We start from the raw sequence: 17,743 nt of genomic DNA, 5'->3' as shown, positions 1-17,743 counted from the left end.
AGGAACCTTCGTGAGTGGCTAGATCTGGGCAACTGCTCCTCCCAGTTGATGTCAGGGTAATTCATATCACCCATGACCACAACATCCTTTGCATGCACAGCCTCCCCCAGCTGCCTGGAGAATTCCAGATCCAGCTCTTCCTCCTGATGCGGTGGCCTGTAGTAAACCCCTACCACCAGATCTCTCTCCCCCTGCCCTCCTTGAAGTTTGACCTACAGGGTCTCAGTTAAGCCTTCCTCTGGTCCCATTTGGAAGGTAGAACTGGTATACTATTCCCTAATGTAGAGTGCACCCACCCCTAACTTTTTTCCCCTTCCTATCTCTTCTAAACAACCTACGTCTACTGCCCAGTCAAATGTTTCATCCCACCATGTCTCCACTAGGCCAACCAGGTTGATTTTACTACTTGCAAGCAGGAGACCAAGCTCCTTCTGCTTGTTCCCCATGCTTCTTGCATTAGTGAAGAGACACCTTAATCCCCACGTGGGAGCCCTGGGCACCCCCTTACCTGAGAGACAACTGGTCCCTTGGTATATACCTGAGCTCTTACCTGGGCAAGTCCTACACCTGGTTGAGCTTTTTCTTGCTCCTGTGAATCCCCGTCCCCCGACAAACTTAGTTTAAAGCCCTCTAGGTACTGTTTAGATATATGATCTGTCTCGGACAACTTCAGTTATAAAGCTTGGAGACTTGAAGTGCTCAGTTTAGCTGAAAAAAATCAAGCCATATGAACCTGGATCAATGAAGAAACTTCTATTATTGTGGGTCAGGCACCCAAGGTCTAATGTTGGCCATCTGAAAACAACCGACACAACATTAAAATTCTTTTTAAAGTTTCACCCTGGCCTTTTGTCCCAATGAGTTTTCCATTAATATGCACTCTCCACAAATATTTTCTTCAAAATTTCACACCAAAGTGACTGAGTCAGTGACAGTGAAGGCTGTAGGAGAGGCAGCTGTTGTGGCTTGGGCTCCAAGGTTGGGGTCATAGCTACAGCCACTGCCTGCAACCTCCCCACACCTGTGCACCATCTCCTCCCTGCAGCCACCCCCCTTTCCAAATGCAGCCTCTGTTTTCCCTACCCCCTTTCATACCCTTGCTCCATGGCAAGCTTCATGCACGCTGCAGCCTGGAGCACTGAGTAGAGCCTCAGCTCAGCCCTGACAGTGGTGCACAGTTGCTATGGAGGTTGGGTTAGCATCATCCTTAGTGCCCCAGGCTAAGATGAGGATGGAGCTTGACAGTGCAGAGCAAGGGTAAGGGAGGAGGGAGGGAACAGCAGGGGCTGGGGGAGGGCGTGGAGGGGGATCAAAGGCTCCTGGAAGGCAGGCAGGGGACAGAGGTGGCAGTGGGCAGGTACAAGCAGCAGACAAACTACTTGAACTCCCCACAACACCTGCCACCCCACAGCAGCAGGGGGCGAATTAAAGATGACCAATAATTAAATTATGTACATGGGAGATTAAAATGAATTTATAAGTTTTCCTTCAATAGAATCCAATAATTTGGGGGCAGGTCTCCCTATATTCAGGATCATCATATATTTAAGTCAATACAGTAGTTTGTATTGATAATCCTTTAACATAGAATCATAGAATTATGGAAAATTAGGGTTGGAAAGGACCTCAGGTTGTTACAACTGCCTATACCTACTATGACTAATACTATCTCAGATTGATCCTGCTGAGTAAATACCAAATCGTGTTCTCTTAACGTAGAAGATCATTCTTAAGGATATTTAAGACCTAAATAAATATGCCTGCTTTACTGACTCTGAATTTCCTTTCTAGATGATACCAAGATAGCTTTGCACCTAAAGGATAATGGAGGTAAGCATGTTTGTTTATAAAAACAGCGTCAGTAGGTTACATAACTACAGCTTGCTGAACTTCATTAATGTAATTCAGCAAGTAGAAATATCTTGTACCAGGCCCCCAAAAGACTTTAATTATCCACATCTCTGTGGCAGCACCAAGGGAAACAGGCTATGCAACTACTTAGCAAATAAACTGCTTACAACTGTCTGTTAAAGCTCATTAGTGAATCATAGGCAAAAATAAATTTAACATCTAAAAACTGATATCTTCAATTCAAAGGTCTTTATGCCAAACAGGGGATGGTAGATTTAAATAATAATATTTGTATATGTTGTGGCATGATATATATAAAGTACAGTATCTGTATCTCTGGAGTCCCCTGGAGTTCAGCGGTAGAATCCTTGTCTACCACACAAGAAACCTGGGTTCAGTTCCAAGACACATGCAGCTACAGCCATGACTAGACATTTGGACTCCTCCTGGTCTTTGGATTCTGTCTAAATGGACTAAAGGAAGGATGGATGGTCTGTGCAGCCTCCATTCCTCCAAAAATTCCTGCCCAGGTATATGCATTGAAGGTCTAGGTGGCCCTCATGCCTACACCATGATTCAGGAGGATCAACAGTTGTCACGATCTGTATCTGCATGAACATGGATTACTGTGTTTATCCATATAATATTCATATTATAAAAATAATATCATACTGTATTACTGACAAAGATCCCTGTTCTCTGAGGTTGTGTAGGAACCCATCCTGCCTCCTGTTCTATAGAATCAAGTCCCTAGGTTCTATTTCTTCTCTCTTTGAAGTTGTTGAGAGTGTCGCCATTGACTTCAGTAGAAAAACCATTAAACTAATAAATACAGGTTGAATGTACATTTATGTCTGATTGGCAGTCACTGAAGTCAATGAAATGTCACACATTGTCTTCAGTAGCCCATGCAGTGTGGGTATAAAGCATTTGAAATTACAGGACAAATTATATTCCAGGCTGAGGGATTGGTGCATGGTATGTACCAGTCCCTCGATCTGGAATATAATTTGCCCTGTAATTTCAAATGCTTTGTACATACACTAATACCAAGAGAAGCTGTACTAGTCCTGATTAGCTTATCATTAGAATGTGCATTGTTCTTGTGCCATTTGGTTTGCTTTCTTTGCACCTGTGATTATTCCTTGAATGGATTTCCTAGGTTGTCCCCCATTCGCATTCTCCTTCAATTAAAGATCCCCTCTCTAAATTGAAAAAGTGATGGTATATAGCTTCCCATCTATTGTTTTTTCTGGAGAATATCATAGTTATCATTGTTACCATAGTGCTTAGGGTCAGAAGGGATCTAAACAGATCATCAGGTCTGACCCCCGGCCCTGGGCAGGAACTGGTGCCAGGGTTATATCACCCTAGCCAAATATCTGTCCAGCCTCCTCTTGAAGACCCCCAGGGAAGGAGAGAGTACCAATTCACTTGGAAGCCCATTCCAGAACCTGGCAGCCCCAACTGTAAAGTAATGTCTCCTGAAGTCCAGCCTGAACCTAACAAATTGTGGCCATTATTCCTAGTAACACCAGGTGGTGCCCGGGGGAATCAGAGCTTCCCCCAATTCTCACTGGTCCCCCCTGGTTAGTTTGTAAATGGCCGCTAGATCCCCTCTCAGCCTTCTCTTGTGGAGGCTGGATAGGTTCAGGTGCTTTAGCGTCTCTTCTTAGGTCCTGCCCTGCTGCCCCTTGACTATGTGAGTGGCCCTCCTCTGGACCCTCTCAGTGCTAGCCACATCCCTCTTGAAGTGCGGCGCCCAGAACTGGATACAGTACTCCAACTATGGCCTGATCAATGCTGCCTAGAGGGGAAGGATCACCTCCCTGCTTGTGATACATGTGTACATTCACAACAAGGTATGGTTAGCCTTATCGACCGCTTCCTCGCATTGGTGGCTCATGTTCATTCTGGAGTCAACAATGACTCCAAGATCCCTTTCTGCCACCGTGTTGACAAGAAACTCTTTGCCACCCTACAAATAAGGGCACTTCCAAATAGTATGTGTGTGCGCGCGCGCGCGTAATCTCTAAACTAAAATTTGATTGGTGGGGCGGGCAGGTTAAAAAAATTGAAGCTTTCTCCCACTTTGTTAGACAGCCATCAATGCCATATTGTCTTGTCTCCCCTTGCTAAAGATCTGGGAATCAAATCTCAACGAAACAAAACATTAGGAAAGGGAACTGTACTTTCACATTCTGACCTATTTGGTGCAGTGTCCCAGGAAGATTCATTGTACAGTTTTCCTTAAGTTTACAAAGGTAGTTTTCATGCATAAAGCTGCTATATTTTAGACATTAGAAACCAACAAGTGACTTGATTATAGATTCACTTTCCTTGGGCTGTTTCTTTATACTTGAAATAAAAAAAAAAGAAAAAACAGGCTTCAAACAGCATGGAAGCGGTTCTACTCAATAGAATCTTTCATTCACATAGTAAACCTAGCGTTTAATCTGGGAAGTTTGTCTCGGTGAATCTTCAATTATGCATTGAGTTTTACAATAACCCTTAGATTAGACTCAGATAAAACCTTGGTAGCTGCAGGCCTGTTCTTTGATTCACTGTGATTTTGTCAGGCTTTCATAAAGAGTAGTCTATTCCAGGTCAGATGAATATGGAGTCTAACTTTCCTGGACTAGATTCTGTAAAATTCTTGTCAAAAGAAACTTTCTAATGGAAAACTAAACTATATTTAATCACTGGTGGTCTCTAGTTTGATGTGTCCTTGGATGAAGCAGTCAATACCTGCTTAGGTGCAACAAAAGGATTGTATACAAGTTTGCATTTCTCCTCTGACAAACTTTTGAAACTAAATTTTATCAGTCAGTAATTAAATTACAATTTTAAATTAGACTGTAGTTACAGATCAAACTTCTCTGACCTTTTAGTTAAATGAGGAAGTAGTTTGTAATTTAGGGCAATAACCAACAACATAGAAACCTGTGTGGTACATTTTATCATAAATTCCACTTTAGCTTGCACCCATTTCTTCTTTAATTCCTCTTCCATCTCTACCAGTTATCCAGATATGCAGCTGAGGAGTTTTTTGTATATTTAATACAGCCAGCTTTACCATTATCATTTTGGTAACAATTAAATTGGCTTAAGTTTCCAAAATTGAAAATGCTTCTTAAAGGCTTACAAAAAGTTAAAGTTGTTAAATACAAGTCACTTTTACATACAAGTTATATATTTTTAATTATAAAAACTGGTAGAGCTGTTGTTGCTCTTGTTTTCCTTTATCTTTGAGTGTATAACAACTAGCTAATTATTTCAAAGACACTAGCTATTTTTTTACAAAATAAGAAAGCAGTTGGCAGTGATAATAAACTATAAATGCTTTTATGGAACTTTGGGTGGGTGATTTAGTATCATTCATTCAGGAAAGCTGAATAAGGGAAGTGGATAGCTCCGTATTTCATCTAATTAAATCAAACTGGATTCCACTCTACCAAACCAAATAATAAACAATTGGCTCAAGTTTGTTTTAACCTTTTTATCTGCTTGTTGTGAGGTGTTCACTGTCTTGATGCTCGCTGTTCACTCTAAAGGAAGAAATGCATATAGGACAGTGGGTTTATGAGCAATTGTTGCCATTTTTCATTAGCTAAAGTATCTTGTCAAAGAAGGAACTTCCTTTTGAGAACTGTGAAGCTTCGCAGATTCATGCCTCTCAGGGAGAACTGTACTTTGTTCATTCCTACATAGTTCTCTGGTGCAGAGAGTCAGAAAAAAGCTGTTATGCTATGTGAGTCCTTAACCACTGTAGCCCGATGGGTTAATAAGCTCAGGCAGACCTTTTGATGTTTTTGATCTGGTCCCTACTTTCACCAGCTGCTGCTGCAATAGCAAACTGAGGCTGCTCTTGCTGCCAGGGTACAGAATCTGTAGAAGTGTGGGATGATTTTGGCATCCCTCCTAAATTGTGCCCACCCTTCATTATACTACTGCCAAGATGCACAGGCCATGGACCTATGTATGTTATTCAGATCTTGGCATACCTGCAAGAAGTATTTCCTTCATCCACTGACTAACCTCTTGAATACTAAGGCTACCTGGAGACCCAGGAGTCAAGATCAATTCTTCCATGATTTTTCATAAAAGAACGGTATAATTTTAGACTTAATCCATCCTTTGGCAAAATTCTCAATGAGAAAAATAATTCTCAATTATTTAGCATATTTTTTACAAATCTAATTCTATATTCTTTAACTGTTTAAAGGGGTGTGGGTCGTAGCCATGTTGGTCTAAGGACATAGGCAGACAAGGTTCTTTGGGTGAATCTGATATCTTTTATTAGACCAACTTAAATAGTTGGAAAACAATTTTAAAGCAAGCTTTCAGATTCAAAAACCCTTAGGCTAAGGAAGTTTCAGCCATTGGTGTGTGCTCTTCCTGGATATAATGAAAAGTAAAGAAGCCAGAGGCTGGGCTGGTATGCATATAAGACATGTAGTCAGTGAAGATGTAAATTGAGGAGTCAATGAGTGAGAGACAGGCTGGGTTGAGGGGACAGAAGAGGGATGAATAGTGGAGAAGTACCTGAGGAGTCAGATGTCAGACGAGTTATAATGTGTCATAAATCCAATGTCTATATTTAGTCCATGATCTTTAGTATCCAGGAGGTTGATGAACTGGAGTTTATAGACTTGTCTCTGGGAAGTGTTTTGTAAGTTTGTTTTGAGGATCAGGACTGAGATATTGAAGAGAGAGTGGTTTTCTTGTGAGAAATGTGCCCTCACAGGTCATTGGGTATTCCTGTCTTTGATAAATTTCCATGCGCATTCATTCTGGTGTGCAGTTGTTGTTTGGTCTCTCCTACGTATTTTCCATCAGGGCATTTGGTGCATTGGATGAGATGTATTACATTTCTGGAGGTGTAGCTGTAAAATCTGGGAATGCTGATGGCTCTGTTGTGGGGTGTAGTAATTGTGAAGACTTCCTCAAGAACTACACCATCAAACCCATGCTATACTTAAGATATATCAATGATATCTTCATCATTTGGACTGAAAACCTGCAATCTCTGATTGAATTCCATCAGAAATTCAACAATCACCAGCTGCACCCATTGACTCCTCAGTCTACATCTTCACTGACGACCTGTCTTGTATGCACACCAGCCCAGCCTCTGGCTTCTTTTACATTTATTCCATCCAGGAAGAGCACACACCAATTGCTGAAACTTCCTTAGTCCAGTGAAGGGTTTTTGAACCCGAAAGCTTACTTAAAAATTGTTTTCCAACTATTTAAGTTGGTCTAATAAAAGATATCAGATTCACCCAAAGAACCTTGTCTTAACTGTTTAAAAACATTTGAGTTCTGATATAGCTGCAGACTTTATTCAGTATGTGATAGCAAAGAACTTCCCTGAAGGAAAGCTGACAGCATATTCCACTGTTCTTTATTTTGTTGATGTTTTCTGCTGTATACTTTGTTTAAGAAACATTCTTATCCAGAAACAGCTTTAGGAAGATATCATTAGTGATGTAAATAACAAAAAGAAAAAAATAAAGAGAAGCGATTAGAACTCACAGATAACAGAAACAGTTGGTTGGGATATTGAAATGCCTTAAAAGGTTAAAAATGGGAAGGTGTGGCTTTGTGAACACAAATTTGTCATCTAACTGTCAAATAGATGGGGTGGGGTGAACAAATCAAAAAAAGCTTAAGTCACTCTTAAAATCAACCTGGTTTCCAAATCACAAATTGCAGTCTAACAAATGCTACATCACTTTCCTATTTCTCTGTCAACTCAAACAATTCCCAAGCTATTTCTACTCTATCTACTGTACTTTGTTCTATACAATGAGTTTGTATTCAAGATCAAACTATTTGAATTAAATTTGGATTAGTGTCTTCAAAGATAATCCCAGAGCAGTTTAATTTTCTTCAACCATTCATGAAATGTGGTCAGAGTTGAGATATCAACCACAAGTGTTTTGTTAGCTGCACTCTATTGGCTTCCACAGTTTCAGACTTTGTGCTCAGAAAGTGAAGCCACATTCTAGACAAGAAACAATGGAATCTATAAAACAACATTAAATTGACGTTTTCCATATGTGCTTTTAAAAATGTTCTTCTTTTTCAGAAGGGTGTATGAATCAAAAATATTGAAAGGGGAACACTTATAGCCCATTATTAAGACATTTCTCTTGCTGCTATTTTATGTGTAGATAAGAATGTGATGAGAGCCATTCTAGCAAACACAGTTGCATTGGATATTTCCAAAGCCCAAGCCTTTAAAGAGCCACCCTCTGTGGTTGTGGGCTGTAACAGAATCAAAAAATTTGTGTATCAGATACAGAGGGAGGAATTTACTTCCTCTTTATGTGACTTATGCAAAGCCTCTGCTAAAGGAATTGCAAACAATGAGGAATGGTCACTGACTATGTTGTAGACATTACAGGGCAGCATCATCCTAGTCAGAGTTCCAGGAGATATTTCCTCTAGATAAAAAGTAGTTATCTGGGCTTCAGATAGATATTCAAAAAGCCTGAGCCTGAATTGCTGGTTAGTCTAACCTGGCTAGACTAAACTAGTTTAAAACCAGACAGACATTCTCTCGGGACTGAGGAAATTCAGGCACACGCCTGCAGTGGTTGAGGCTAGAAGCTGGGGGGTGCTAGAGCAGCCCTTCCTTCCCTTCTACAGGGCCCAGCTGAGGAAGGCGTGGCCAGGCCCCAGCAGAATTAGGGAGGGGCTCCCCCCCCTTGACAACAGAGCATTTATCAAGTCTGTCATCATCACTTAACACCCCGTTAAAAAACAAAGCCTCTCTCATTAGTTCAAGCTCTTCTTAAACAAAGAAGGAATAGAGGGACATTACTAGCTGAGCTGTTGATTAGGTCCAAAAAGCCCTAAGCTGACAGTGCTGTGTGCCACACCATGTACTGTAGGCAGTATGTGGTCTGTTAGCTAATGCTGAGGTGTCTCTGTAAGGCAGAGGGGACAGAGGATGCCTGCTTATCAGGGAGTGGGAAGGGAAAGCGGGGATCAGGAGGAAGCCAGGCAGATGCTGCTGGCCTGCAGGTCTCTGCCAGAGCTGCAGCCAGGGAGCAGAGGGGAGGGGCCAGCCCAGCTTTCTGGAGCAGAGAGCCCTTCCCAGCCCAGAGAGCATGCACTGAACATCTGTTCTGTTACAGGTTTAAACCAGATTCTGATCACTTAAACCGGTTTATGTATAAAACCTGTTATACTTGTATGTGTAATAAGGTTGTGTGCAAAACCTGTCCCTAGCCCTGAATTATGACCTTATGACTACAGCCATTGGGTTTTGTTATCCCATCCAGTCCTTCATGTAAGGAATTAGATGTGATCAGTACTTATAAGTCTTCTCCCTATTTTAACCCTTACTCCATCCAAGGGCCCTCCTTCATTCTTTGTCATTTGCTCAAGAATAGACTAAACTAAACTAAAAAAGAAACATTGCAGAAGACTTATACTCTGCAAAGTTGTGTCAGACATATATGGGCAAATTGAGAACCTCAGAATCAATTTCTACCACTAGGTTCCTGGTAACATCAGCAGCCCATGGTTCTCTGACCAAAGAAGTGTTCAAAGAAAAGTGAAACAAATAGCCGTGATGTCTATCTGCCACACTGGAAAAATTCCCCCAGTCTTTAAAGCCAAGAGGTGTAACACATACATGGATATGACAGTGTGCTACTTCAGAACTCTTGCCTCAGTCCAAACTGATCGACCTAATTCTTAAAATATAAGGGGCATCTTTTATCCTTATAGCTTTTATCTGTCACATTTTATAAAATTTGTCTAATTATTCCAATTATGTTTTCTGAGACAAGGTATAGGCTGCTGGCCTTTTAAAAAATACTCTCTTAATACTGGACCACAGTTTCTAAATAATTATTTTAAAATTATAAATATCCTGTGCAGTGGGGAACAGGAGCTAACTGCATTCCCACCAACAGGTCACATGTAAGTAATGGGGGCTACTGAAGCCAGTTTATTATTTTACAATGTAAACAATGACTTGTCAAACAGATCCAGCTTAAGATCTTTTAACAAGATAGTAATTAACTTGTGTCACCATTGAAAGTTATGCAAAAAAAATGGATTTATATATTTTCAACTACTTTTTTATTGTTTCAATCTTTGTTCATTATAAGGCTCTTTGGCATGCAGTGCTGCCTCTCTCAGTGAGTGCAAGCTGTACATTTTAAAATTCTGCTTGTTTTTGCAAAGACTAGTTTAAATTCTCAGCCAAAAGAAAAAAAGTGCTGAACTCATTCGTCCTGGGAAAACAATAGAACAGAATAATCTTTAGTTACAGGAAATTTAATCTGGTAGCCCTGATAAATTGCTTTTGCTTTGGTTTGTTTCATGGTGCTTTGGATTGTACCCAGAAGAGCTTTTGACTAAAGTTTTTGGGCTTTCTCCAGAATTTTCACATCTCATCCACTGTACACCAACTTTGCTGTCATCATCTTTTTACTGCAGATATTACCATAGTAAATGTGGAAAACAAGGAGTAAGAGCCTCAGAGAGTATATAAAGGCTTCTAAAAGTAATATCACTTCCATTTTCTACCTAGAGACAGATTATCAGATTCTGGCTTTAATCCAATGGACTTGTCTACACACATAAATTTGCCTGGTTTAAGTAAAGGCGTGATGTTAAAGCAAATTAGCTAAACCAAGACAACTCTGTGGTCACATGTGTGGGTATCTTGCATCCATTTAATCCATTTCACACTGGTGTAGCTTGTCTCTGCTAGATTAAAAAAGATGTTAAAGAGAGAGTTGCACTGGTATGACGTGTCAACAGGCATGTATAGACAAAACAAAGGCCCTAAATTGAAGCAGTGGGTTTTAAAAAACACTGTTTCAATTTAGGGCCGATTAAACTCCCATGTTGTGCACACACCCCACTGACTTACCTGCCTGTCCAGTGGAGATGGGAGGGCAAGCTGCCGGCAGGCAGAGTCCCTGGGCTGCAGAGGGGGGCTGATGCTTCCCTCTCTGGCAGTGGCGCCCCTCCCCCCCCCCAGGTAGCCCCTGCCCATAGGCACCTGGCTCGGGCAGTTTTGGGGGGCACCGCATCTGCAGAGGGAAGCACTGGCCCTCGCAAAGCTCAGGCAGGCAGGCAGGCTCCAGGGGAAAAAAAGGAAAAAAGATCAGGTTCACCACTTTTCTTGGGCGGAGCCTGCTTTCCCGGGCTGCTGCCAAGCTGCCTGCAGCGCCCAGTGCTTCACTCCATGGCTGTAGGGGCAGCAAACTAAAACTCCTCAAAGGAGTTTTAGTTTGAGGTGCCCCAAGTCATTGAAGGCGCAGTACACCACTGAATTTCCTATAGCAGCTGGAATTAATGTGCAATACACCACCGAGGCATGCAAACACCGACACCATTTAAGTGGTTGAAAAACATTTAGCCAACTTTAAAGTGTTGTGCACACATGCCTCTCATTTCATCTATACACAGCCAACAGCTCCAGTCCATTTAATCCTGGGATAGGCATGTCCCATGGTGTTCTACCTGGAGCTTTCTCTATAGTTATCATTGCTACAACTGGTGAGTTGTTCAGGTGGTTATAAAGGAAAGAATATTTTGAAGTGGTGGTGGGTGACAAGTGAGACTACAACTTCCACCTGAGTAAGTGTCCTAAAGCTCCTACTTCTACAGAGAGAAAGCACAAGTAATACCTCCAGGAACACCAGAGACCATTTTAAAAAGGAGTAGCTTGCTCTACCCAACTCCTATTGCTTAACTTCAAGTGCAAAAAAGAAATAATGCCTTCGCCAGACTCCTAACCTGACTAGTCTACCTCCTGTCATGAGTAAGGGCGCAGCCAAGTACCTCACCAGGTTTAATATCACAGCATACAATTGAGCATTGTAATGTCCCAATTAGACACTCCAAGTTTCAGTACAATTTTATTTCAGTAGAATGTAGTCATTTGTACCACTGGCCTATGTCAATCAAGTGCTGGCAGTAGAGTCACTAGTGAGCCTATTTCAGAATCTTTTTTGAGATTACTCTGTCTGAGCCTTGTTGAGTCCAGCCCCCCTCTCCATAGGCAGGGAGTCAGCTGAGATCAAGTGATCCCAGCAAGAAAAATATCCAGATGTTTTTTGAAAGAGTCCAGAGTAGATACTTGCACCACTTCTGGGGGTGCAAACCCTGGACACTCATACCATAAAGAACTTTTTTCTTATGTCTAGTCTAAATCGGCGTTCCTGGAGGTTATGGCTGTTAGACCTTGTTATCCCTTGGAGACCTTTGGTGAACAGCTGTTCTCCCACGTCCTGATGTACCCCTCTGTCACAGGATGGGGTCCCTAAGGCCCCTTGACCATGCCAATTCGGCCCGATGGGCACCCTCTATTCTCACCAGCCATGTCTTGATGCATTTTTTCTAAAATAGGGAGGCTGCCTTTACATCCTGTTGGACACAGTCTTGATGGATTTCCCTGAACCCCATGGGTCCCATTTCAAAATAGGTGTCCTGGGACACCCCAGCCTTATGGGCTATATGCATGGCTCCAACCATCCCTTTACCATGCCCCAAGCCTCGCAGATGGTACCAATGTTGTCCGGTCTAGGCCTTGTTGCAATTTGGCCCCCTTGTCCTCCCTGGGCTCGCCACAGCCCTGGTTGCGCTCTGCACCTCACTGGCGCCAGGGCCCCCACACTGCAGTGAGCCCCTAATGAGGCCTTCTCCTTCCCCAAATAGCCTCACCCAAACCACCGGTATTATAAACAGAAATCAACCTGCAAGCCCCAAGGCTATAACATAGCTCAGGCTGCCCAGCTATAACATAATTTGAGCTACACAGGGCATGCTCTGTCCCTCAACAGTACTAGAAGCTGCACCTGCAGTCAGGCCTCTCCCCTTTGCTCCTCTGAGAGAGCTCCTTCCCCCTTGACTGCTGGCAGAGAACTGCCTTCCTGGCTTCAGCCCTGGGGTTTATATATGAGCCAGGCCCTGCCCCTTCTGGTGAACTGACTAGCAGGTGTGGGCCAACTAGCTCATCCTGGCTGCCCTGGTAACCAGCAGCTGGATCTCCCAACTGACTGCAGTTCCAGCCCTTAAAAGGAGCAGGACACCCTAGTGCCCTGCGACACTCTCTTATATAATTGTAGGATGCTACCAAGTTCCCCCTGAGACTTCTCTTTTCCAGACTGAAGAGTTCCAAATGCCTCAACCTCTCCTTGTACGGCCTGCCCTCCAGGCCTTGGATCATATGAGTGGCTCTCCTCTGGACTCTCTCAAACTTTTCCATATCCCTCCTGAAGTAGGGGGCCCAAAAACTGGATGCAGTACTCCAGCTGTGGCCTCAACAAGACTGAGTGAAGTGAAAGGATGACATCCTTGGTTTTGCTTGAGATGCATCGGTAGATGCATGCCAGATTGTGGTTTGTTTTGCCAGCTATAGCATCACAATGGTGACTCGTATTCATCATGTGCTCAGTCAGGACCCCAAGTCTCTTTTGGTCATGGTGCTAGCAAGCGTAGCACTGGTAAACTTGTAAGTGTGCTGAGGGTTCTTCCTACTGAGGTGCTGAACCTTACACTTCTCAACACTGAAGTTCACTTGGTTTTGGTCAGCCTACCTTGAGAGCTTGTCCAAGTCAGCCTGTATCCTCAGCCTCCCCCATAATTTGGTGTCATCCACAAACCTTGCCAGTTCACATCTGACTCCCGACTGCAGATTATTAATGAAGATGTTAAAGAGGTACTGAGCACTGAGGGACTCCACTGGTCACTCTGTGCCACATTGATTTGCTCCTGTCATCTAGTACTCTTTGGGTCTGACCCCCATAGTCAGTTACCTAGCCATCAGACCATAAGATGATCAAGGCCACAGTTCCCCAGCTTAGCCATGAGGACATTTTGGGGAACTAGGTCAAAGGCTTTCTTGAAATCCAGATATATGACATCCATGTCATCTTCCTTGTCCAGGGCTAATGTCACCTGGTCATAGAAGGAGATGAGGTTGATCAGGAAAGACCTGCCAGCCACAAAGCTATGTTGGCTGGCATTCAGATACTTGCCTTGAGTTAGTCTGGTGGTGACTGATCCCTTGACAATTTTCTCCAGAATTTTTCCAGGGACGAATGTCAGACTGATTTGTCTATAATTCCCTGGGTCATCCCTCCTCCCTTTCTTGAAGACAGGGACCACATTGGCTCTTTTCCAGTCTTCCAGGATCTCACCCAAGCGTCACAAATTTTCAAATATCTTTACTAAGGGGGGTGCAATGATGTCTGCCAGCTCCTTCAAGACTCTTGGGTGCATTCCATCTGGGCCCAAGAACCTGTGACTTGTGAATGTCCAGTTTCTCCAAGTGTACCTTCACCTGATCCACATCAATTTTGGGCCTGCCACCTGCTCCCAGGCTGGTTCATGCCCTTTCTGACAGTGTGATCCCCTTGGGAGGGTGAAAAACTGATACAAAAAAAGTCATGTAGGAGATTGGCCTTTCCTTGGGAATCAGATATCAGCTGCCCCGTTTGATCCTGCAGGAGCCCAGTGCTATCTTTGTTCTTTTTCACTTTCCCACATATCTGAAGGAGGACTTTTTGTTGTCCTTGATCCCCAAAGCTAGCCTGAGTTTAGTTTGTGCCTTGGCTTTTCTGGACCTACAGGTGTAGGGGAGTGCTGAGTAGTCCTCTTTGGTGATGCTTCCCATTTTCCAACTGGAGTAGGATTCTCTTTTGAGTTTAATGAGGTGCAAAAGTTCCTTGTTCAGCCAAGGAGGCTTCCTTGCCTGTTGATTACATTTCTTGTGAGATGGAATGGGGAGGTCTATAGTAGACTCCTACAAGTATGTCACCCTCCCCATGTTCTCCCCGTATTTTGACCCAGAGGGTCTCAAGATGCCTTTCCTGGTTAGAAAACTAATTTGCAGGAAAGTTAACTGATTCTTGATGTAGAGAGCAATGCCCCCACCCCTCTTCCCAAGACAGTCTCTCCTGTACAAGGTATAACCCTCCAAAGCAACAGACCAAGCATAGGTAAAGTCTCACCAGATCTCCGTTATCCTTACAAGGTCATGGTCATTTTCACATAAGAGAAGGGCCAGTTCCTCTTGCTTGTTTCCCAAGCTCCTGGTGTTCATGCATAAGCAGTTGAATCTGCTGTGAGAAGCCCCATGCTTCCCTATGGGGTAAGGTGGGACCCTTCCTTGGGCTGTCATCTGAGCAGGTTCCCTTTACCTTCCCAAGTTAATAGTAATGTGGCTGACATGTCCTGGGCTAGAACTGTTAATAGATCACCTGTCCCTCAGCAGTCATAGTTTAAAGTGTGTGGCAGAGCCAAAAATTGAACCTACATGTCACTGTTCATAGATCAAAGTGCTTTAACTGCAAAATGATCTCTTCTCCCTTCTGTATAGTGGAAAATGCATTTTAAAACTGAGCCATAACAGCATTAGCTATCATGCAGCCAAGCAAGGTACAGTAGTGCATAGAGTGCAAAAACGTAACAAATGTTATGGGAATTATTCCATGCACAAAAGCAAGGAAGTCTCACTCTCTCACAGTGAAGAAGCAGAAAAATCCAGAGCATCCAATTCCTGCAAGAGGCAGTGAATGCATTATTAGCAAGAACTGCTTGATTTTGAGATCCCTCTCTGCCTTCCCACCTTTGCTGCAGGTTACATGATAAATTCTCTGTTTGGAAATCTGTGCTGTATACAGAGGTCAAACTTAGAGAATAATATATCTTCCCTGTGAAACAACTAGCTCCCTGTAATTCTCCCCCATAAGTAAATGGGGCCCCAGAAGCAGTTGTTTCTTATAGGGCATCAAAAGCAAAGTAGCCCTGCCAGCAGTGCTTAGCTGATTGTAGGTAGTCTACCATAATCACTGAGGGATACAGCAGTCTTTCAGCTTTTTAAAGAATAACCTGTAAATTATGCCGTGAGAGGAAAATGTCCTGTTCTTTGACTGCCTGAAGAGAAGAGGGAAACATGTGAAAAGAGACCTTGCTTAATGCCTCCTAGGAGATGATGTTGTGGCAAAGCACTATTTAACAAGTATTTGAGATTTTCTGAAGATCACTAGGGAGAGGGAGCAATTGGAGCAGCAGAGAGCTGGAGTCACCAACTGGGGGCAACAGACATGATGTTCACCTAGGTACACCATGGTATTAGGTTGGAATCGTAGGAAAGAGAAACAGGCTCAACCTGAGAATGTTCCAGGGCCATTGGTGGCAGTGAATTTTATTACCCTAGAAAAGACCCTGAAGGGAAATGATGGAAGTGATCCTTGCTCGGATCACTTAAAACATATTTGTCAAGTACTAGAAGAGAGATGTATTAATGTTATTAATTTGGATTTGGGCAATGCATTAAAGGGCTCATTCTGAGCTCTAGATCTCCTTGTGCAAGACCAGCCCAGAAGCATTCCAAAAGCAGATGTTAATCATCCTAAAACTCAGCCTTTCTCCCAAGGGGCCCAGGATTTGCACAAACAGGAGTGACTTTCAAAGCTTGTCAAAAATGTTCCTACAGCGCTACTCTCATGAAACAAGAGAATTCTTCAGGAACAATCGTGCAGTGGTAGAGGGAGGTGTTAAATAACCTAAGAACTGTATGCTTTTTAGAATCTTACAATTCCATAATAGTTGTGTAATTGAGGGCCATGTCACATGGGACACCTAGCACATGTTTTATTTAAATCATAGTAAACCTTACTTTTCCATATTAAAGTTAGAATGTGTCTGAGAAGTTGCATGATAATGTTTATTATTATTTCTTAAGTGTAACATGACATGGTGCATGACTGCACTAGAGCCCATTCAAGACCTGTGTGGTGTGGCATGGTGTGGTGTGGTGTGGTAGCTGGGACGAAGAACCAGCAAGCTGTGTTGCTATTATCTCCATGAAGCATTCATATGATAACTGAACACGTATTCAAAGATATTCCTTCACTGGCAAGTTCTAATTTTTCCATGATACAATTGCTCTTTACGTGACAAAATCACATTTAACATGTTTTACTGCTTGAACATGTGGATGTCGTGCTTTAAATGCAGCTAACATGTCCTAAGTGCAACAAGGCAGGGATACCTTGTAAAAAGTGGGCCCATTTAAAAATTCTACGTATCAGCAATTATCTTGCAAAGTGCAGTTCTACTCTGAAACAAGGACTATAAAAATAGGATACTTTCCCACTGGACAGGTTTGCTCTTTTGCTTTGCCCACTGTCACTTCCATTTAGTTTGCTGTTTGGCTTTGGGATTGTAACTCCAGATAGAAAGCTCTTTGGAAAAATTACCTATAATGTTGCATGATTATAAAGCATTCTGATGTTACATGCACATAATAATAATGTTTAATATTTCTAAGGCAATATTGGAGAGACATCATGCTTGTTTAAGACATTAAATTAATATTATTCTTAAATTAGTATTAATAATTCATTATAAAATTATTGCATTTTTTATAAAGCAGCTGTCCATGCTTCAGAATCAATCAGAAAATATTCATTTAAATAGTCCTTACCCAGTTGTGCCAATCAGCATTTTATCAATTTTCAGTGAGCTCATAGTAACACAGGACTTGAAAAGAGCCTCCTGGGATCTTGAGTCCAGTCCCCCCCATTCACAGCCATTCACTCATGTGAAAGTTCAAGCAAGCCCAAGGTTAGTAAAATAATTCCAGAGAAATGGCCTATTCATGTGAAGGCCTCTCTGTCCCCCAAATGCATTATATGGTCTATTTCTGTAACATCTAAATTTTAATAGTGCACTGACTACGAGTCCTAAAGAACCTGTTCAGCCTCCACAAGAGAAGGCTGAGGGGGGAGCTAGTGGCCTGTTACAAACTAGTCAGAGGGGACCAGCGGGCACTGGGGGAGTCCCTGTTCCCCCGAGCACTGCCAGGAGTGACCAGGAATAACGGTCACAAGCTGGCAGAGGGTAG

General features: G+C 42.7%; 1 protein-coding gene across 1 annotated transcript in view; it reads left to right on the top strand.

Annotated features, from left to right (window-relative positions):
* PLXDC2 (plexin domain containing 2) overlaps positions 1-17,743 on the top strand; it is a 318,579-nt gene that overhangs the window by 262,899 nt on the left and 37,937 nt on the right. The window contains exon 12 of the mRNA XM_019532329.1: positions 1,792-1,830. Within this exon, the coding sequence (XP_019387874.1) occupies positions 1,792-1,830 (39 nt within the window). The remainder of the gene's footprint in view (positions 1-1,791; positions 1,831-17,743) is intronic.

This window comes from Crocodylus porosus, unplaced genomic scaffold (genome assembly GCF_001723895.1).
Source record: "Crocodylus porosus isolate Cpor-Errol unplaced genomic scaffold, CroPor_comp1, whole genome shotgun sequence".
NCBI classification, from domain to species: domain Eukaryota; kingdom Metazoa; phylum Chordata; order Crocodylia; family Crocodylidae; genus Crocodylus; species Crocodylus porosus.
The sequence above is the reverse complement of the archived record's forward strand: the minus strand, read 5'-3'. Positions and strand labels throughout refer to the sequence as shown.